The sequence below is a fragment of the Taudactylus pleione genome, unplaced genomic scaffold (assembly GCF_031769625.1).
Source record: "Taudactylus pleione unplaced genomic scaffold, aTauple2 ptg000524l, whole genome shotgun sequence".
Taxonomy (NCBI): Eukaryota; Metazoa; Chordata; class Amphibia; order Anura; family Myobatrachidae; genus Taudactylus; species Taudactylus pleione.
The window spans coordinates 4,959,154-4,981,052 of NW_028284926.1; the positions used below are offsets into that span (position 1 = coordinate 4,959,154).

The 21,899-nt window shown below is 46.3% G+C and overlaps 1 protein-coding gene across 2 annotated transcripts in view; it reads right to left on the minus strand.

Moving 5' to 3' along the window:
- The window catches only part of LOC148501231 (transmembrane inner ear expressed protein-like), a 223,917-nt gene that overhangs the window by 62,917 nt on the left and 139,101 nt on the right, over positions 1 to 21,899 (minus strand). The window contains exon 4 of one of the 2 annotated variants that reach the window (XM_088450795.1): positions 13,664 to 13,930. The exons of the other annotated variant lie outside the window; for it this stretch is intronic. Within the exon in view, the coding sequence (XP_088306921.1) occupies positions 13,821 to 13,930 (110 nt within the window). The 3' untranslated portion in view covers positions 13,664 to 13,820. Of the gene's footprint in view, positions 1 to 13,663; positions 13,931 to 21,899 lie in introns of those variants that run through there. 2 annotated transcript variants of the gene reach the window in all.

The window sequence follows — 21,899 nt, forward strand, 5'->3', positions numbered from 1 at the left end:
CTTGCTCAGACATTGCTACCAGCCACGCACGCTATCAGTGCTATGGCTGCTTATGGCCACACAGTGGATAATTTATGCACGCCCCTGCAACAGCGTTGAAACTCACTGGCACGCCTGCCTTAGCCTGACCACCCCCACGTCACCACCCACAAATGGCACTTCCTTTCATTCACTCTGCTCTGGGTCTGCGTAGCCTCTGAGATCGTAGTTCCCATCGCAATTGCTAGTTCGTGCACTACGATGCGTACACATGCGCAGAACGCAACAATCAACCGATTGTGTGCATCTTTGCAACTGCGTTCCATGATGAATCAGGCCCCGGGTCATCTAGGATATGAAAATGTACAGAAGCTTCTAGTGAAAGTTGCATACACGTTGCCCCAGAGCGAGAGCACCACTGGTACTAGAACACATGGACGTGTGTATATCAGTGCAGATGGTGTCAATGAGTAGGAACTGTTACTTCATGACACCCATAGATGATGCTACAAGGATAATGCATGTATACTTCCTGAAAGCAAAGTGCAGAATACAAAAATCTAGTGGAAACTCAATCAGACCTAAAAATAAAAAGTTCAACACCAACTGACGAATGCCTACACACCTGAGTAGAATGTGATTAGTTAAAAGATAGACAGAACAATAACTGAGAAAGCAAGAACTATGGGCCTGACTCAGAGCCGCTCGTAAGCGGCCGCTTGTTTGCTCCGAGCGATGTTCGCACATCTGTGCATGCATATGGGTCAAAATGCGCATGCGCCAACCAGTCAGTGCGGTCTGAAATCGAGCGCTCGCAAAATAGCGAGTGCCTGCTAATTTGCGTGACAGGATGAGGCGTTTGTGGGTGGTAACAGGGGAAGGTGTTTGAAAACGTGGAGTGGAGATCCGAACGCAGGCGTGCCAAACGGTAAAAACGGGCGTTTTAAGGGTGTGCATAATCAACAAAGCAGCGTCATCGACCACGTCACTTGGTTGTTTCTTAGCCTGAACTGTTCACATGATTGCGGTAGGAAAATTCTACCACAAGCACTGCGAGCAGTTCAGACGCCTTTCGATGTACTCGATTAATCAAATAAATAGCGGAGATGACGTAGGATGCGAGCGCCCAGGGGGCGTCTTCACAAAATAGCGAGCGCATGTTTCGTTTGCTCACTCAGACATAGTGGCGTCAACAGACCGCAAAGAGCGAGCGCTCAATTTAAATAGCCGGCCCCTTTTTCTGAACAATCGAGCGCAAATAGCTCTGAATCAGGCCCAATGTTTAATGATGTGGGCCTGGATAATAGATTTGGGTGTAAAGCATATGCCCATATCTCTAAAGAAAGTAGGCACAAAATAGGACTAGAGTCAAACTCATTTCTTATGCTTGAATATTGTCAAAAAAACAAAGGATATAGATTGTGGGACATTGTCAATGAACAGACTCAAAGTCAAAATATGTAGTCTTTTACGAGAGAGCTTCAATCAAAGACAAGCTGGATGTTGCAACACCACACAAAAACTTATAGTGCTAGGCATGCCAACAGCAGGAAGCATGTCAGAAATAGCCTACATACAGTATGCAGGTGATTATTTACAGAGCAGGAGCTCTATGAGGAGCAACAAAGAAAGACCACCTAAAAGATACAGCAAAGACTTTGCTAACTTTGTCTACTGCAAACTTCAAACTATACAAGAAACAAAGGAGCCTGTTCAGATGTGGACACAATGCTTATATTTATTAGCCATTGTGCATGCGTGTATGCATACACAGCGCGTGTGCAAACAATTTGAAATTACACCCACACAGGATTAATTCGTAAAGTGAGTGACAGGTAGTCAGCATTTGGGGGAAATAAATGGGAGTGGTTAGAGAAATGCAGGCATGATTGTAGCCATTAATCACTGATTTCTGGGCATCCATAAATTAGCCACTGTGTTCTTGCTCACAGCAGGAGAGCCCTCAAACAGGAAGACTGTACTTTCAACATAAGCTAGTTAAAGCCACCATCTTGACCACACTACTGTGCCTTGACAAAGACTTATTGAGACATGTCAAAATGCATTAGCGGTGTGTGGCTATCAGGACTACTATTAAAAGAAGAACTATTCTTATCTTCCACAACATCTTTTGGGACCCCATCAATCACTCTGGAGATTTCAGGAGATCACAAGGAGTGTTGTACATATGGCTCATTTCTTGTAGTAATCTGGTACGAATACATCTTGTATGTCCCTTGAAAAGGGTGATTATGTTTTAATATGTATAAGAATAAATTAAGTTTAAAAAGTATTACACTATTGTGTGCCCTCTCCACTCACTTTCCCTATACAGTACTTCACTGAGAATCTCATGCATAAAGAAGAGAATCTCCATTCATCCGTGATCAGTAGGTGTCCCCCAAGCTTCTGTTCTGGTGTCTCTCCTATTCTCCCTCTATACGTCCTCTCTAAATGAACTTATCAGCTCTTTTGGCCAATACCATCTCAATGTTGATGCCACTCAGATCTTCCTCTCCTCTGCTGATCTCTCCCCCCTCTCTCCTCACTCGTATCCCCAGCTGTCTCTCGGCTATTTGTTCATGGATGTCCCAGCGCTCTCTTAAACTTAAGGTGTCAAAGGGCCATATTCAATTGTTGGCGAAAAGTCGTTATCGGCGATATTTTTTCCGCTGATGACGTCATTTTTGCCAATCTGCATTTATCCTCGTATTCAATTCTTCCGACTTTTCACCGGTGCGAAAAATCAATGGATACAACCCTGCAAAAAAAGTATCACCTAAGATTAGGTGTCAGAAAAAAGTGCAGAATTGTGGTTTTGGGGTACATACCTCCAGAAACCATTCTGCACCCCTTGGACTGTCCGCCCAAATTTTAAAACATTACCCAGGACACCCCAAAAAGGTACTTTCGTTTTGGAGGCAAAAAAAATTGGGGGGACAAACTTCTAAACTAGCTAAATAAACTAAGGGGGGGGATACCCAAATGCCCCAGGTGTTTTTTTTTATTGCAGGTGGTTGCGGCAGGTGGATTTTTCACGATTTTTAAAAGTTTATATTAGCTACTTTAAACTATGCTTGCACCCATTTTCATGTACCCCAAATTTGCTGGAACTACTAATTTTTCCCCATAAAAAAATAGCTAAATGCTATTCTTTGTAGAAGTTTAGAGATACAACCACACCAGTTTCATATATGATATACTCTCCAATATTAATTTACATATGTATCATTACCTTATGGGAGAGGTGCTACCCACTATAAACAAACATCCAAAAATGAGCAAAAAGTATAATGTAAATGAGCACAAATCATATAAATGTTGTATATAATTAAAATATAACTTTCAAAAAGAATGGTGACATTTATTTTTTAATAAAATCTGTGTCAAAGATTGTGTGTTCTTTAGTGGTTTAGTGTGCCAATATATATGTAGATTCACAATTTTCCTATTTAATTCTGTCTGGATCTTTCATATTATATTTGGCAACTATTCCAGACCACTGTTCAACAATTAAACAATGTTACAATTTTCTGCTCTAACATTGTATTTTATTTTGTTGAACTATCCAACCTCTTAAACTGCTGAATTTATATACTGATATTATTGTGTGTGTGTCATGTAGTAAAATAATTGGATATATAATCAGAATCATCCAGGAATATATGTTTATTTTGTCTCCTGACTAAGATATAATAATATAATAATTAGACACAAATAAGATATTTTGAAGTATACAGTATATCTTTGTTCTTTTAGTATAGGAAATATAGTGCATATAATTTCAGCAGGTTAAGACGTTGGCTAGTTCAACAAATTAAAAGTACAATGTTAGCACAGAATATTGCAACATTGTTTAATTGTTGAACAGTTATCTGAAATAGTTGCCAAATATAATATGAAAGATCCAAAAATAATTAAATAGGAAAATTGTGAATCTACATATACATTATATTGGCACACTAAACCACTAAGGACCTCATTCAGAGTCGGTCATTGCGGCCGCTCGGTCGTACGCAACCGATGTTTGCTAAACTGCGCATGGGTAAAATTCGCAATGCACGTGCGCAGACTAGCTGTTACGATCAGAAATTGCTCTCTCCTTAAACACAGCCAGGTCGGTAGTTTGAGTGACAGAATGAACCATTTGTGGGTGGTAACAGGGGAAGGTGCTTGTGAATGGGGGTTTGGAGATCCGAACACAGGCGTGCCTGACTTTGCGAGGGGAGTTTAATGGGAGTGCATAATTAACAAAGTAGTGTCATGGCACACGTGGCATGGGTGGTTATTACACTGACTAGATCGTAGTGGTTAAGAGATGGTATGGTCAGCCTTAAGCGCTGCGAGCAGCTCCAAGGGGTCCCGATGGTCTCGATTAATCCTTATATGTCTGGAGATGACGTGTGTTGCGATCGAGAAGGGGGCGTGTATTTAGTCTTATGACCGCTTCTTACCCTCGGTTGTTCCGCTAACGAACCCATCTTAGCAACGCAACTTACGATCGCTTCATTTGCATATCCGGCCCCTTCCCCCTACGACCGAGCGGCCGCAACGACCGACTCTGAATGAGGTCCTAAATCCATTATTTAAAGAACACACAATCTTCTACACAGATTTTATTAAAAAATAAAAATAAATATTTCACCATTCTTTTTAAATAAATTCATTCTATATGTAATTAATAAAAGATATATTTTAATTATATACAACATTTATATGATTTGTGCACCATTTTTAAATGCTATTCTTCATCACTCTTTCAAAGATGCTAAACAGCACCTATTGAGACCATTTGAAGACCCAAAATACCTTCAGCAGGGCTAATCGGGGGTACCCATAGTGAACCACCATGTCACAGCATCTTTACAGGAGTCAGGCTGATTTCCCCAAAAATCACAGCAGTTGTCGCTCACTTCATTTTCGCCAGGTCCCATTTTCGCCGATTTGGAATTGAATACGGGGATACATGAGGACGTGCGCAATACTTTTTCGCACCCACAACCTACAATGTCGGCGAAAAATCCGGCAATGGACTTTTTGCATCTAATTGAATGTGGCCCTAAGACTGAAAAATCTAGCAAAACACACACACACAAAAATACATTAGGCGCTAATAATGTCTGAATAGAAAGGTTAACACATTATCAATTCTCAGCAGCAACACCTAAATAGCCTGGGTTAGCTCTTAATAAAGCTTAAAATTATTAAGCCAATAGAAACACAACTACAATGATGTTCCGCTAATGATACTCCAATAAAATTAATCAATTGTAAAACTCTTGGAATGGCAGAGAAAATACTGGACGCTTTCCTTTTCAAATAATCTTTATATAGCTACAAATATTTAAGTTTCAGCAGTAGACAGACTTCATAACTGCAACACAGTAACATTTAGTTGTAAAAGATAAATATGGCCATACTAATATAGGCTTGTAGTACATAGAAAAGGTTAAATAAAGACATCAGCTGTAGACAAGCTTAACATTGAAAAATCTACAATACAAAGAAATGCTATATACTGTAGCTGAACTGGAATAGCCGGCATGAACTGCTTATCACAGAATTTACATATCCAGTTTCAAAACATTAAGGGCCATATTTATCAACAAGGAATAACCCCTTAAACACTCGCTAAAGGGCTTATGCCCTGCTCTAAGTATTCACCTATTTACTGTTGTTTACTGTTGTTTTTTGCAACATGCTTCTGCCATCTATACAAGGTGAGAGCGATACGTTCCCTATTGCCGGCAATGGAGACCCAGCGGAGCCTTTCCAGCTTTAGCGAAGCCTTCCAGGCACTGCCAGGCAGGGCCATATTAAGCTCTGTGGGGGCCCCTGGGCAACAAACAAGTGGGGGCCCCTATCAATAAAAGTTATATATATATATATATATATATATATATAGTTGTGCCCCTTCTGCAATGCCAACAGTAGTTGTGTCCCTTCTTCAATGCTCCCTGTAGCTGTGCCCCTTCTCTGATGCCCCCAGTAGTTGTGCCTCTTCTCCAATGCCCCCTGTAGTTGTGCCCCTTCTCAAATGCCCCCAGTACTTGTACTCCTTCTGCAATGCCCCCTGTAGTTGTGCCCCTTCTACAATGCCCCCAGTAGTTGTGCCCCTTCTCCATGCCCCTGTAGTTGTGCCTCTTCTTTGAAGCCCCCTGTAGTTATGCCCCTTCTCCGCTGCCCCCAGTAGTGGTACATCTTCTGCAATGCCCCCTGTAGTTGTGCCCCTTCTACAATGCCCCCAGTCGATGTGCCCCTTCTCCAATGCCCCCTGTAGTTGTGCCCCCTGCAATTCCCCCAGAAGTTGTGCCTCTTCTTCAATGCCCCCTGTAGTTGTGCCCCTTCTCTAATGCCCCGTGTAGTTGTGCCTCTTCTTCAATGCCCCCTGTAGTTGTGCCCCTTCTCCAATGCCCCCTGTAGTTGTGCCCCTTCTCCAATGCCCCCTGTAGTTGTGCCCCTTCTCTAATGCCCCCTGTGGTTGCGCCCCTTCTCTAATGCCCCCAGTAGTTGTGCCCAAATGCCCCCTGTAGTTGTGCTCCTTATTCAATGCCCCCTGTAGTCGTGCGCCCTAAAGTAGTGCCCCCAGTACTAGTTCCCCTCCCCGCCCACACCCCTGCGAAAAAACTTACCTGTCTTGGCGCCATGCTGTCAGGGCTCCCGGGTCCTGCCGTCGCTGCTGCTGCCCGCTGCCTGCTGGATCTAACTGGATCCAGTAAAGGTGTGCAGTCTCCTCGTCATGATATCACCCGCTCAATGCGTCACTGGGAACGCTGGCCTCTGAAGCGATCAGAGGATTCAGAGGCCAGCGTTCCCAGTTACCTTCCAGTAAGTTGCTCGCGATCTACATGCGGGAGCTCCACGAGCTTCCAGTAGATTGCGACCAACCTTTTTAGCCGGACCTGACGTGGGGCATGTGGCCAGGGGTCGGGGACAGTGTGTGGGGGTCCCCACCAAACATGCGTATGACACAGAAACCCATCGCTGGCAGCTGAGCAGAGGATGCCGCCAGTGAGGGGGACATCGCTGGACTTCGCCGGCGAGGTAGGTAATGATTAATACCAGGGGCTTACCAGGGGCATATTTGGATTACTGCGATACTAAATGAAATATGCAGCTGGTATTAAGATTTATTATTAGATGGGGACCAAAGAGTTTATTTTTTATATACACATAATATTGGGGTGTTAGCGCCCAAAGAGTCAGCTCTGTTTGTTTTATTATCTGCAATGATTAACTGCCCAGAGCCAGGAACTAGTGCTGGACTTTCGGCTTGTTAACTGCCTAGAACTAGCAAAAGGGAGGTGTGGGGGGAGGTATGGACACAGATTAATTTAGCCCAGGTCTATCAAAGAGACAAAAGAGACAAACCATTCCGCCAGGATGACGTGGCCATGTGTGCAGCTTCTTCAGTGGGCCCATAATTCAGGAAGGGTTGTGGCCAAGCTCCCATGTTTGCCTACGTCCCCTCGAGTATCATCACTGTTATCTTCTTCGGAGGTCTATTTAGTCTGTACAAAGGTCGTCAACAAGACCTGAGACATCCTAATTTGATGACATTTATAACGTCCCTTTGGTACGCACAATGGAGATATACAGTATTTACTATGTTTCACATCCTCTGTCGTTCATTGTAAATTTCTGAATTTCGCGCAGGCTCAGAGAGGCCGCCAATTATGTGTATTATCACTTACTAATAGGAAGTCACATTATTGTTGCATTGTTGACACCAAGTGCTCATTAGCTTATGGTTTGTTTTTCATACCATAACATATTATATATATAATATAGTAGCAACGTGGGGGAGTGAGAGAAAGTGTTAGGCGGGGTACAAATTAGATAATGTGCACACGACGTGATGACCGTCCTGATTTCCCTTCATCCTCAGAACAAATGAGGGATGTGCGTTCATCCGAGGATGAGCGCACAGCTCCAGTGTTGAAGGATCTGCGCCTGGCGATAAAAGAATGCGGTGTTTTCTGTGGGCGTGGCTATTTGTGCAGGACAAGCTACATAGATGACATATACAGAAGGGTCATTGTGGAACTTAGGTGTAGGGATCACCCTTTGGAGTTTAGTTTATTACTAATATTTAAGCTAGTTGATATTACATCATTAGATATACAGTAGTACAGATCCATAACAATATCGTAAAAAAAAAAAACAGGGGTAGGCAAGATTCCAAGTGCATACAGTATATAGAGGGTGTGATAACCCCAAGGGGATCCGGTCACATGGTCATCAGTGACCGTATCGACATTCGTAATTTTGACAGGGCAATCAGCACTGCTCAACAGGTCAAAGGGCACCATGTTGACTTCATCAGTATGTTGACACCTTAAATATTGACAGTCAGAATGCCAACGGTTAGGCTTAGGCTGAGGGGGGAGGTTAGGGATAGGTCGCTGCTGGGAGGATTAGGCTGAGAGTGGAGGTTAGGGATAGGTCACTGCTGGAAGGGTTAGGCTGAGGGGGGAGATTAGGGATAGGTCGCTGCTGGGAAGGTTAGGGTTAGGCTGAGGGGAGAAGTTAGGGATAGGTCGCTGCTGGGAGGGTTAGGCTGAGGGGGGAGGTTAGGGATAGGTCGCTGCTGGGAAGGTTAGGCTGAGGGGGAGGTTAGGGATAGGTCACTGCTGGGAGGGTTAGGCTGAGGGGGGAGGTTAGGGATAGGTCACTGCTGGGAAGGTTAGGGTTAGGCTGAGGGGAGAAGTTAGGGATAGGTCGCTGCTGGGAGGGTTAGGCTGAGGGGGGAGGTTAGGGATAGGTCGCTGCTGGGAAGGTTAGGCTGAAGGGGGGTTAGGGATAGGTCGCTGCTGGGAAGGTTAGGCTGAGGGGGGAGGTTAGGGATAGGTCACTGCTGGGAGGGTTAGGCTGAGGGGGGAGGTTAGGGATAGGTCACTGCTGGGAAGATTAGGGTTAGGCTGAGGGGAGAAGTTAGGGATAGGTCGCTGCTGGGAGGGTTAGGCTAAGGGGGGAGGATAGGGATAGGTCGCTGCTGGGAAGGTTAGGCTGAAGGGGGGTTAGGGATAGGTCGCTGCTGGGAAGGTTAGGCTGAGGGGGGAGGTTAGGGATAGGTCATTGCTGGGAGGGTTAGGCTGAAGGGGGGAGGTTAGAGATAGGTCGCTGCTGGGAGGGTTAGGCTGAGGGGGGAGATTAGGGATAAGTCGCTGCTGGGAAGGTTAGGGTTAGGCTGAGGGGAGAAGTTAGGGATAGGTCACTGCTGGGAGGGTTAGGCTGAGGGGGGAGGTTAGGGATAGGTCACTGCTGGGAAGGTTAGGGTTAGGCTGAGGGGAGAAGTTAGGGATAGGTCGCTGCTGGGAAGGTTAGGCTGAGGGGGGAGGTTAGGGATAGGTCACTGCTGGGAAGGTTAGGGTTAGGCTGAGGGGAGAAGTTAGGGATAGGTCGCTGCTGGGAGGGTTAGGCTGAGGGGGGAGGTTAGGGATAGGTCGCTGCTGGGAAGGTTAGGCTGAAGGGGGGTTAGGGATAGGTCGCTGCTGGGAAGGTTAGGCTGAGGGGGGAGGTTAGGGATAGGTCACTGCTGGGAGGGTTAGGCTGAGGGGGGAGGTTAGGGATAGGTCACTGCTGGGAAGGTTAGGGTTAGGCTGAGGGGAGAAGTTAGGGATAGGTCGCTGCTGGGAGGGTTAGGCTGAGGGGGGAGGTTAGGGATAGATCGCTGCTGGGAAGGTTAGGCTGAAGGGGGGTTAGGGATAGGTCGCTGCTGGGAAGGTTAGGCTGAGGGGGGAGGTTAGGGATAGGTCACTGCTGGGAGGTTAGGCTGAGGGGGGAGATTAGGGATAAGTCGCTGCTGGGAAGGTTAGGGTTAGGCTGAGGGGAGAAGTTAGGGATAGGTCGCTGCTGGGAGGGTTAGGCTGAGGGGGGAGGTTAGGGATAGGTCACTGCTGGGAAGGTTAGGGTTAGGCTGAGGGGAGAAGTTAGGGATAGGTCGCTGCTGGGAGGGTTAGGCTGAGGGGGGAGGTTAGGGATAGGTCGCTGCTGGGAAGGTTAGGCTGAAGGGGGGTTAGGGATAGGTCCCTGCTGGGAAGGTAAGGCTGAGGGGGGAGGTTAGGGATTGGTCGCTGCTGGGAGGGTTAGGCTGAGGGGGGAGATTAGGGATAGGTCGCTGCTGGGAAGGTCAGGGTTAGGCTGAGGGGAGAAGTTAGGGATAGGTCACTGCTGGTAAGGTTAGGCTGAGGGGGGAGGTTAAGGATAGGTCACTGCTGGGAGGGTTAGGCTGCTGGAGAGGAGATGTTATGGTTTAGCACTTTGGGAGGCTTTGGGATGGGGGATTATTACTTACCATAACAGTAGTTTGTTAGACGTCTTACTGCTGGGAGGGTTAGGCTGAGGGGGGAGGTTAGGGATAGGTCACTGCTGGGAAGGTTAGGGTTAGGCTGAGGGGAGAAGTTAGGGATAGGTCGCTGCTGGGAGGGTTAGGCTGAGGGGGGAGGTTAGGGATAGGTCACTGCTGGGAAGGTTAGGGTTAGGCTGAGGGGAGAAGTTAGGGATAGGTCGCTGCTGGGAGGGTTAGGCTGAGGGGGGAGGTTAGGGATAGGTCGCTGCTGGGAAGGTTAGGCTGAAGGGGGGTTAGGGATAGGTCGCTGCTGGGAAGGTTAGGCTGAGGGGGGAGGTTAGGGATAGGTCACTGCTGGGAGGGTTAGGCTGAGGGGGGAGGTTAGGGATAGGTCACTGCTGGGAAGGTTAGTGTTAGGCTGAGGGGAGAAGTTAGGGATAGGTCGCTGCTGGGAGGGTTAGGCTGAGGGGGGAGGTTAGGGATAGATCGCTGCTGGGAAGGTTAGGCTGAAGGGGGGTTAGGGATAGGTCGCTGCTGGGAAGGTTAGGCTGAGGGGGGAGGTTAGGGATAGGTCACTGCTGGGAGGTTAGGCTGAGGGGGGAGATTAGGGATAAGTCGCTGCTGGGAAGGTTAGGGTTAGGCTGAGGGGAGAAGTTAGGGATAGGTCGCTGCTGGGAGGGTTAGGCTGAGGGGGGAGGTTAGGGATAGGTCACTGCTGGGAAGGTTAGGGTTAGGCTGAGGGGAGAAGTTAGGGATAGGTCGCTGCTGGGAGGGTTAGGCTGAGGGGGGAGGTTAGGGATAGGTCGCTGCTGGGAAGGTTAGGCTGAAGGGGGGTTAGGGATAGGTCCCTGCTGGGAAGGTAAGGCTGAGGGGGGAGGTTAGGGATTGGTCGCTGCTGGGAGGGTTAGGCTGAGGGGGGAGATTAGGGATAGGTCGCTGCTGGGAAGGTCAGGGTTAGGCTGAGGGGAGAAGTTAGGGATAGGTCACTGCTGGTAAGGTTAGGTTGAGGGGGGAGGTTAAGGATAGGTCACTGCTGGGAGGGTTAGGCTGCTGGAGAGGAGATGTTATGGTTTAGCACTTTGGGAGGCTTTGGGATGGGGGATTATTACTTACCATAACAGTAGTTTGTTAGACGTCTTACTGTAGCTGTAGCTGCTCTACATGTGACCGCTGGGACCAAAAACAAGATGCTGGAGAGCTGCAGTCGCCACAAGGTAAGTGACCATTGGGCCACCAGGTCGGCATTCTATCATGTCGACATGTCATCCGTGTAGATTAAGCAAGTTCACATGCTGTTAAAATCTTCATGTCAACATGATAAGTGTCGACCTAACATACCACACCAACTCCAAGCAACATCCTTGTGCTGCCCACATAACTGCCCCCAACGTCTCTCTCCGCTAATGCTTAGCAGCGCACTACGTCTTCCTGATCACAGCTAGATTAGGGGGGGTCACCTCAGCTCCTGTGATGTCTGCCATATGATCACTACACCCGCCCCCAGAGGCACCAATCCAGTTATGTTATCTCTGCTGTATTATATATTCTGCCCCTAGGGTAATTGTGTTCTGTTCTGTGAAATCCGTCAATAGCAGCCTCATATTACGTTTTAGGTCCGTATTCAATTAGTTTTGCATCTGCGATAAAGTTTCACCTGCCCGACTTTCCGCCGACATTGCGTGTTTTGAACGCGGAAGCTTATCGTGCGCGCCCCCGCTATTCGCCCTATTCAATTCCAAACCATGCGAAAACGGGACCCGGCGAATGTGAAACAGGTGGAAAGTGCTGTCAGAATTGGGGAAATCAGCCTGTACCCCCAAAAAAAGATGCACTAACATTGGGGACCATTATAGATGAGTACTAATAGCCCTAATAAAGCTATATTGGGTACTTAAGTTTGACAATTGCTTGCTTTTAGCATCATTTTAAAAGTGGTGAAGAATGGTATTAAGCCGTATTTTTAGGTGAAAATAAGAAGTCCTGTCAAATTTGGGGTACATGAAAATGGGTGCTAGCATGTTTTAAAGTATCTAAAGTGAAGTTAAAAAAAAACTAAAAAACGCACCTGCAATAAAAAAAACCTGACCCTTCCTTGCAGACCGCCCAAAAAGTCTATTTCGCTAGTTTTCATGGTTGTCCCACCCCCCCTTTTTACTTTTTCATCCTCAAAATGAAAGTACTTTTTTGGGGTATTCTTAAGTTTTTTTTCCTGGATTTTTTGACACAGTTGTCCTTTGGGGCACAGGTCGACATGGACAGAAGGTTGACACACTCAGGGTCGACATGTAAGAAGGTCGACATATACAAATGGTCGACATGGTCAAAAGACGACATGAACATAGTCGACAACAAATGGTCGACACATGCTTTTTCTTTTTATAGGGTTAGTCACTTACCGGAGGGTTAGAGTTAGGCACCAGGAGGGAGTATTAGGAACTTACTGGGGGGTTAGGGTTAGGCACTAGAAGGGACGGTTAGGGTCAGGCATCTACCCCGATGGTTAGGGTTAGGCACCAGGAGGGAGAGTTAGGAACTTACTGGGGGGTTAGGGTTAGGCACTAGAAGGGACGATTAGGGTCAGGCAACAAGGGGAGGGTTAGGGTGAAGATTAGGGCTAAAAAAAAAGCATGTTTCGGCCAGTTTGTGTCAACCATTTTCATGTCGACCTTTTGACACTGTCGACCATATGTACCTGTCGACATTCTTACATGTCGACCTTCAGTGCGTCAACCTTTTGTTCCTGTCGACCTTTTGCCCCAGTTGATCTATTGACTGTCTAACATCTGGTGTCTATCTAGACGCTGTCGACCTTTTTACCGTCTAACTGTTAATCCACACCCCTACTGTTAAAGGGGTCTTTTACCTTTAGAGGACTGTAATGTAAATGCTTATACATATATTTCTTTACACCTCCCGGCCCTGTTGTAGTTTATTTCCTCCTTTGACCCATGGCTATGGCGCAAAGCTGCTCTAGAGATACAATGACATCAGAACAATTAATGCCAGGAGTATCCCGGCGCGGCATAGAGGTCTATCTGTGCCATACAGTATATATAAGAAAGATGAACCCTATATTTAGCAGACTAAGCATTAGTGCCAGCTCAAGTTAATATAATGAAATCTAAATAGTGTAGGAGCCTATTAAATAAACTGTTTCCGATTTCCTCATGACTGTTACTGTCGCCACTTAGGCTTAATATATTTATATGTAAAAAAAAAAAAAAAAAAACCTGTCCTACAAATGTCATTTCTTGAACTGCATCCTTTGGATCCCTCAGGTATTAAGCTTGTAAATACAATTCTGATTTGCCAAAGGATATTTTTTTTGAATTGCAAAAAGCAGACACACATACACAGTACACTATACAGTATATAGAGGTTTATAAACCAGCACAAAGAATTTTACATTTGAATTAAAGAACAAATACAGTGAACACATATATACAGAGTATATCCAAGGGGGGGGGGGGGAGCTTTAGAGGGAAACGTGTGAACTAAATATAGTGATAAACTAGTAATAAAAAAAGGAGTTTGGAAAGAGAAGGAGCTGTCACTGATTCCCGTGAAGGGTTAATTCATCCTCTTCCTTTACAACAGGCAAGACCCTGTGTGCCCGAGACTGCACTTGACCAGAGAGGGTATGAAGACTTTCAGAGGAACCTAGAGAGAGGGAGGGCAGGGAGGAAACAGCAAGAGAGACAGAGAAGAGTGAGAATACAGAGTGACAGACCAGCAACGCTCTACAGTTACATAGTTACTAAGCTTATCTCATAGTTACTAAACTTATCTCATAGTTACTAAGTTACTAAACTTATCTCATAGTTACTAAACGTATCTCATAGTTACTAAGTTACTAAATTTATCTCATAGTTACTAAACTTATTTCATAGTTACTAAACTTATCTCATAGTTACTAAATTTGTCTCATAGTTACTAAACTTATCTTATAGTTACTAAACTTATCTCATAGTTACTAATCTTACCTCATAATTACTAAACTTATCTCATAGATACTAAACTTATCTCATAGATTCTAAACTTATCTCATAGTTACTAAACTTATCTCATAGATACTAAACTTATCTCATAGATTCTAAACTTATCTCATAGTTACTAAACTTATCTCAAAGTTACTAAACTTATCCCATAGTTACTAAACTTATCCCATAGTTACGAAACTTATCTCATAGTTACTAAACTTATCTCATAAATACTAAACTTATCTCATAGTTACTAAACTTATCCCATAGTTACTAAACTTATCCCATAGTTACGAAACTTATCCCATAGTTACTAAACTTATCCCATAGTTACGAAACTTATCTCATAGTTACTAAACTTATCTCATAAATACTAAACTTATCTCATAAATACTAAACTTATCCCATAGTTACTAAACTTATCCCATAGTTACTAAACTTATCCCATAGTTATGAAACTTATCCCATAGTTACGAAACTTATCTCATAGTTACGAAACTTATCTCATAGATACTAAACTTATCTCATAGATTCTAAACTTATCTCATAAATACTAAACTTATCTCATAGTTACTAAACTTATCCCATAGTTACTAAACTTATCCCATAGTTACGAAACTTATCCCATAGTTACTAAACTTATCCCATAGTTACGAAACTTATCTCATAGTTACTAAACTTATCTCATAGTTACTAAGGGCCCCATGATGCCAATGATGGCTTTTGCAACGTGATCAGGGCATGCCAGTAACGCCCATGATCGCATTGCAAAAAGCGATCATACCGGCTGGATGTATCATCCGGGGCTGCGATGTCTCCGGAGAGCTGCCGACCAGTGCAGGGGGTGCTGTGGACTTCACATGCACATCAGCCACAGCCGGGGAGGTTTCCGGCAGATCCCTCCACCGGCTAATAGTGGCGGTGTAGCCCATAGGCTACAGTTTGATAAATGGGCCCCTAAGTCACTAAACTTATCTCATAGTTCTAATTCACCCATAGGGAGACAAAAATATCTCATTGTTGGCCCCTGGAAGAACATTTCCTTGTACAGTCCATCAACAGGAGGAGTCTCGTGTGGGCACAAAATACTTTGTCTTCTAGTACCGGGAGAATCAATATTAAGGGCTACTGAATTCATTAACAATCTGAGTATCAGTTGTGGCTAATAGGCCTAATTTCAAATGTCCAAATGCGGATGGATAGTGTGGATCTCTGCATGTGGCCATGCGCCATAGAAATCCAGCGCCTAATGTGCATGCTCCGCACTTTGCCTAGACAGACAGATGGCGATTGCAAGAGAAAACAGAAAAATCCATGTACTGTATTGACGGACCGCGCTATCCGTGGAATTTCTGGGCGCCAACTAGACAGCGTCCATGTGATCGCATGGAACTATTTTATCTTGTGGTTGCGTTGTGAGCGTGTAAACCGACACCTGTGTTTATTTGCAGTGTCCGGACGGAGATGGGACGTTTCAGAGGGATCTTTGCACCCAGCACGTGGCGGGTGCAAGTGCAGACATTAATGAGGGTGGCTGCGCACGTAAAAATAGTGGGCGGGTTTTAACAGTATTGGAAATGTCTGATTTATGATGAGAACTGCAAGTGACAGAGTTATTCGTCTTAATCCAGAGGTTCCCAAACTGAATCCTCAAAACACCCCAACGGTACAGGTTTTAAGGATAACCATGCTTGGGCACAGGTGACTTAATTAGTACCTCAGTCTTTTGATTTAACCATCTGTGCTCAAACATGGATATCCTTAAAACCTGGACCATTAGGGTGCCTTAAGGACCACATTGGGAACCTCTGTCTTAATCTACGGGGACTTCATACGGTGTGCATTGGGAATCTGCTGTTCAGTGAGACTCTACACAATACTTTTCTGTTTTCTAACATAGTTGGTATATAACACAGGACCTGATTCACTACCGATCGCAACTGCAAATGGAATAGTGATTACGCACTCAGTTCAACTGCGATAGTATGCTAATTCATTGCGATTGCAATGCCGCTGATGCACTACATAAGGACGCCCACCTTACCTTACACACATCCGTAATACTTAGCAAAACTGCAAAACCATCGGTACAGTCAGTGGCGGGCTGGGCCGGGGGGCAGGGTGCCATGTGCCCCCCAGGCCGCAGCGTCATACGGGCCGCGTGCAGTCTGTGTCACTGTGACACAGACTGCACCGCGTGTGTAGCGCTGACCAGACGGAGTTCGGTCAGCGCTACACAGCACAAACACACAGCCGCCGGAGCCGGCAGCTGTGTGTTTGCTATAATCAGCAGCCGCTGAGAGACTGTCAGATTCTCATCGGCTGCCGCTGCTCCCACTGCGGGAGCCATCTTCCGGCTCCCGCAGTGGGTAATGGGAGAGATGTCATGAGTAATGATGTCTCTCCCATGCAAAGCGGCCGGAGGAGCTGTTAGCGGCGGGACCAGGAGCGGGAGTTTCAGGTAAGTGATTTTTTAATTTTTTTATTAAATCTCTCTCTACTGGGGGGGGTCTACTGGGGCACTACCAGGGTTGGATTACTATGGGGGCACTACCAGGGGGGGATTACTACTGGGGGTACTACCAGGGGGGTGGATTACTACTGGGGGCACTACAAGGGGGGGACTACTACTAATGGGGGCACTACAAGGGGGGGACTACTACTACTGGGGGAACTACAAGGGGGGACTATTACTACTGGGGGCACTACAAGGGGGGGCTACTACTGGGGGGCACTACAAAGGGGGGGACTACTACTACTGGGGGCACTACAAAGGGGGGGACTACTACTACTGGGGGCACTACAAAGGGGGGGACTACTACTACTGGGGGCACTACAAGGGGGGAGACTACTACTACTGGGGGCACTACAAGGGAGGGGACTACTACTACTGGGGGCACTACAAAGGGGGGGACTACTACTACTGGGGGCACTACAAAGGGGGGGACTACTACTACTGGGGCACTACAAGGGGGGAGACTACTACTACTGGGGGCACTACAAGGGAGGGGACTACTACTACTGAGGGCACTACAAGGGGGGGCTACTACTGGGGGCACTACAAGGGGGTACTACTACTACTGGGGGCACTACAAGGGGGGACTACTACTAGGGGCACTACAAGGGGAGGGGACTACTACTAGGGGCACTGCATAGGGGGGAGGGGACTACTACTAGGGGCACTACATAGGGGGAGGGGACTACCACTGGGGGCACTGCATCGAGGGACCACTGCTGGGGGCTCTATATAAAGGGCAAGACTGGGGGTACTGCATAGGGGGGAGACTACAACTGGGGCCACTATTTAAGGGGCATTGCATAAGGGTTACCACTATGGGGGGCACTGCATAAGGGGTGGACTGCTACTGGGGGCACTATATAAGGGGCACTGCATAGGGGGTACCACTACTGGGGGCACTATATAAGGGGCTTACTACTGGGGGCACAAGGGGCACTGCATAGGGGGGATCACTACTGGGGGCACTACTGGAGGCCTGCATAAGAGTGTTCTCTCCTGTGGCACACGGGGGCACTGCATATGGGCACTACGACAGGGGGCTTCCCCTAATCTTTATTTTTACCTTACATTAATCCCATATGGACCCGCCTCCTCCCTGAAACATTTGAGGGGGGGCGCCATAGCACGCACGTTCTTCGGGCACCCTGGCTACACGCTACTCCTCTGCCAGGGCCGCCTGCATGCATTTGCCCCCCAGGCTAAAAGTTGCCAGCCAGCGCCTGGGTACAGTCAAGTACCATCGCAGCCTCACGTACACTTGAACGCTATGGGGCCTGGTATCGCAGTGGATAATTTATGCACCACCCAAGCAACGGCGTTCAAATGCACTGGCACGCCTGCGTTTCCCCAACCACCACCCATAAACGGCAATTGCTGTCAATCACTCTGCGATAGGTCTGCGTAGTCACTGCAATCGTAGTCCCGATCACAGTGGCCGGTTTGCGAATACGCATGAGCAGTATGGAACAATCTGCCGATTGCGTGCATATTAGCAGTTGCGATCCAAGCTGAATCAGGCCCACTGACTTTCCATATCCTATGTAAAACATTACGGGGGAGATCAAATAAACTCCTATAGAACCTGGCACGGTGTGTCCCCAGAGAATGTTACGCTAAATGCTCACAAAACCCTCACAAATATTAGCAATGTTTAAAGCATAATATTATCTGTAAACGCACGCGGGACCACATTGCACAAAACTCCAACAAGTCCCTCCTGTGTCATCTTCATTGGGTTACTTCTCTATATATATCAACTGACCCCACTTACATTAATGTTCGGGAAAGGGGGTCATGGGTGGTATGACTGCTTATTTATAGGAAAACGGGGAACAGTAACATACATGTAAAGCTCATCTCTCTGAGAGTAAAACAAGCTCACATGAATGTGCAGTATGAAGGAGAAAGAACTATAAAAAAGAAAAATTGAATAAATAAAAATGCAAAACCAAAGTTACAATGTAAATGTATAATAAATATAAGTACAATAAGCATCAGCTCACGTCTGCCAATAAGATATACTTTGTACTGTAGGGTTACTGGTTTTCTAAACATGAAAAGCAGGAGCTGTATTTTCATACAGTAGTAAGAGAGGATATAAATGACCTGATACAGAGTCAGAAAGTCCAAATGCGGACAGATCTGGGGGACATCTGCGGAATGCGCACGTACCATAGAAGGCAATTGTATACTGCAGATGCACGGACTGGTCCATCTGGGAGTGGCGTGGGAGCGTAAGCCGGCTTCCGTGCTCGCTTGGAGCGTGCAGTTACTATTTTCCTTCCTTTTAAGGTGTCTACAGGTTATTTTTTTCTTTTTAGATCACCCATGTGACACCGTGTAACGGTGAAGGTAAACCCAGCACATGAAGACAAAATAGCGGAGACATTGCATGCGATAGGATTTGTAGTCAAACACGTTGGTTCATACTTAGAGCCATATTCAATTTGAGCCGAGCCGTGATACTTTTTCGTTGCCCGCACTTTTCGCCTACTTCGCTTGTTTTGTAGACAGAAAAGCATCGCGCGCATGCCCGCTTTACCCCGTATTTAATTTGAAAGTACGCGAAAACGGGACCCAGCGAAACTTGAACAGGCGGAAAGTACTGCCAGATTTGGGGAAATCAGCCTGACACCGCCCAAAAGATGCTCTGACATGGGGGTTCCCTATGGTACCCCCCAATTTGGCTTGCTGACGGTATTTGGTGTTTTTAAACGGGCTCAATAGCTGCTAAATAGCGTTTTTCTATACGTGGTGCAGAATAGTATTCAGGAGTATTTTTTCCTGAAAATAACTTATCCCAGCAAATTTGGGGTACTTGAAAATGGGGGTCAGCATATTTAAAAGTTCCTAAAGTAAAGTTGAAAAAATTGTGAAAAATCCACCTGCCACAACTTTTTTTTTTCACCCCCTTTTTCAAAGTAATTTTTTGGGGTGTCCTTAAGTGTTTTTTAAAAAAATGTTTTGCCACAGTTTACCTTTGGGGGACTGTCTGAAGGCTGCAGGGGGGTTCCCGCAACGTTGCACCCCAAAACCCCAATTCTGCACTTTTTTCCGCCTGCTATTCATAGGCGAAACTTGCATTGCTTTGACTTTCCACCTAGGTGCCTAGGCGGAAAGTCTTTCAAATTGAATACGGAGTAAAATCAAAACAGGCGAAAATGATGTCATCGGCGAAAAAGTATCGCGGATCCGGACTTTTCACCTCAAATTGAATACGGGCCATTGTCTAATTAGCACTGGTGTCAACCAACTCAAAAAACGTTCAAGCTAAAATTGATACATGTTTTTGATTGTTGTATTTGTTTATAGCAAAGTCCAAATGGTAGATATTGAAGGGTGGAGCGTTCAAAGTTTGATTTTAAAATAAAAAGTTACAATATTTTTTAAGTAATTCTAAATATTTTTTTTAATAGTACTGAAATTTTTTTTCTGTTAAATAGGAATTTTTAGTGTCAACCATGAAAGGCAAACCTCCAATGAGATTGGAAAATGCGAGCTGCAGATGTTGAACCCAAATTCCAATCAGGGTCTACTGACGATGGCAACTTGCACATGACCTTGGACACGCCTCTATCCTCCTGCATGCATTACTGATATGAACTGCATCTGCGGACGTGGCATCTGATCATTTGTGTTATCCTCTGCCGGCTGAGTGACCATGGGGTCACTCAAGTCGGCAAACGCAGTTGCTCAAAAGAGGCCAGGAAATCTCCGTCTGCCGACAGAGTTTCTGGCCTCTTCCCACCCAACCAACGGCCCAGCGCGCCTCCATTTTAGGAAATGTCAGAAAACCCGCCAGGGATCAACAGCGGACTCTTGGCCTGACTCAGAGATGGACGGTAAAGCATACGTAACTGCATACTCTCACGGATCGCAGTCTCTAAAATATGTTAATTGCTCAGGCCCTTTGCTCCAAAACCTTTTAATCTTACCACATTCCCAAAAGCAGCGTAGGAAGGTGGCACCCCCTGCTGTATTACGACCCCAGCACTGCGACAGAGGTCGTAGGCTGGGATCACCATCACGACCATCGGTGGTCGATGGTCACTATGGTGGACGGTGCCAGGCCTCCGGGTCAGCTGAGTAAAGGTGCGTATCCACTTGCCGACAGAGGAACGTTTAAACGATTACAACATTGTAATCGTTCAGTCGTTCCTCATCCTGTAGGTGCCCACGCTGAACGATATGTCATTCAGTGCGGGCACCCTCCCTGGACATGGCCAATTTGTCGTTATCGGCAGATTGACCGGCATGTTCAGGCAATGATTGATGTCGGAAACGACCAGCAGAATGCCGTATCGCTGGTCGTTTCCGACATTAAGATGCCCGATTTCTGCACTATTAATGAGCGATTGAACGATTATGATGTCGTAATCGTTCAATCGCTCTGTTTAATCAGCAAGTGGACACGCGGCTTAAGCCTCAGCTTACTCGGGCTGGCCGGCTTGTGAGCCCAGGACTCTGTGTCGAACGACGCAGATCCTGGGCTTGCCACTCCCGTTTCCGACCCCGACCCCGCACCGCCCCTTAAATGCCTCTGCCTGTGTGTGGCTACTCAGGACACATTCTGCACACTCGAAGAATGGGTCCTGCGCACGCGCAGATTCCTGATAATCACTTGCGTGCACTGCTGAATCAGGCCCTCTCTACGCAGTGCGACAATATGTAAATGATGAGTCTTGTGTAAAAAGACGCCTCCTGACTCCTGATGACTTTTCTGATCTGCTGCTGCGTCTGAAGACACAGGGCCTGATTCAGAGCCGGACGCAATTTGCGGACGGTCGTTCAGGAAAACGGGGTGGCTATTCAAATGAACCGTTTGCTCTTTGCGGTCTGTTCACGCCTCTAGGTCTGAACGAGCGAACAAAACTTGCGGCTGTTTTTTTTAAAAATACGCCCCCTGGCCGCTCGCATCCTACGTCATGTCCGCTATTTATTAGATTAATCGAGTACATCGACCAGCGTATGAACTGCTCGCTATTCTTGTGGTTGGTTTTTGCTACCACAATCTTGCGAGCAGTTCTGGCTATAAAATAACCCAGTGACGTGGTCAGTGACGCTGTTGTTTTAATTATGCACACCCATAAAACGCCCGTTTTGACCTTTAAGCACGCCTGCGTTCGGATCT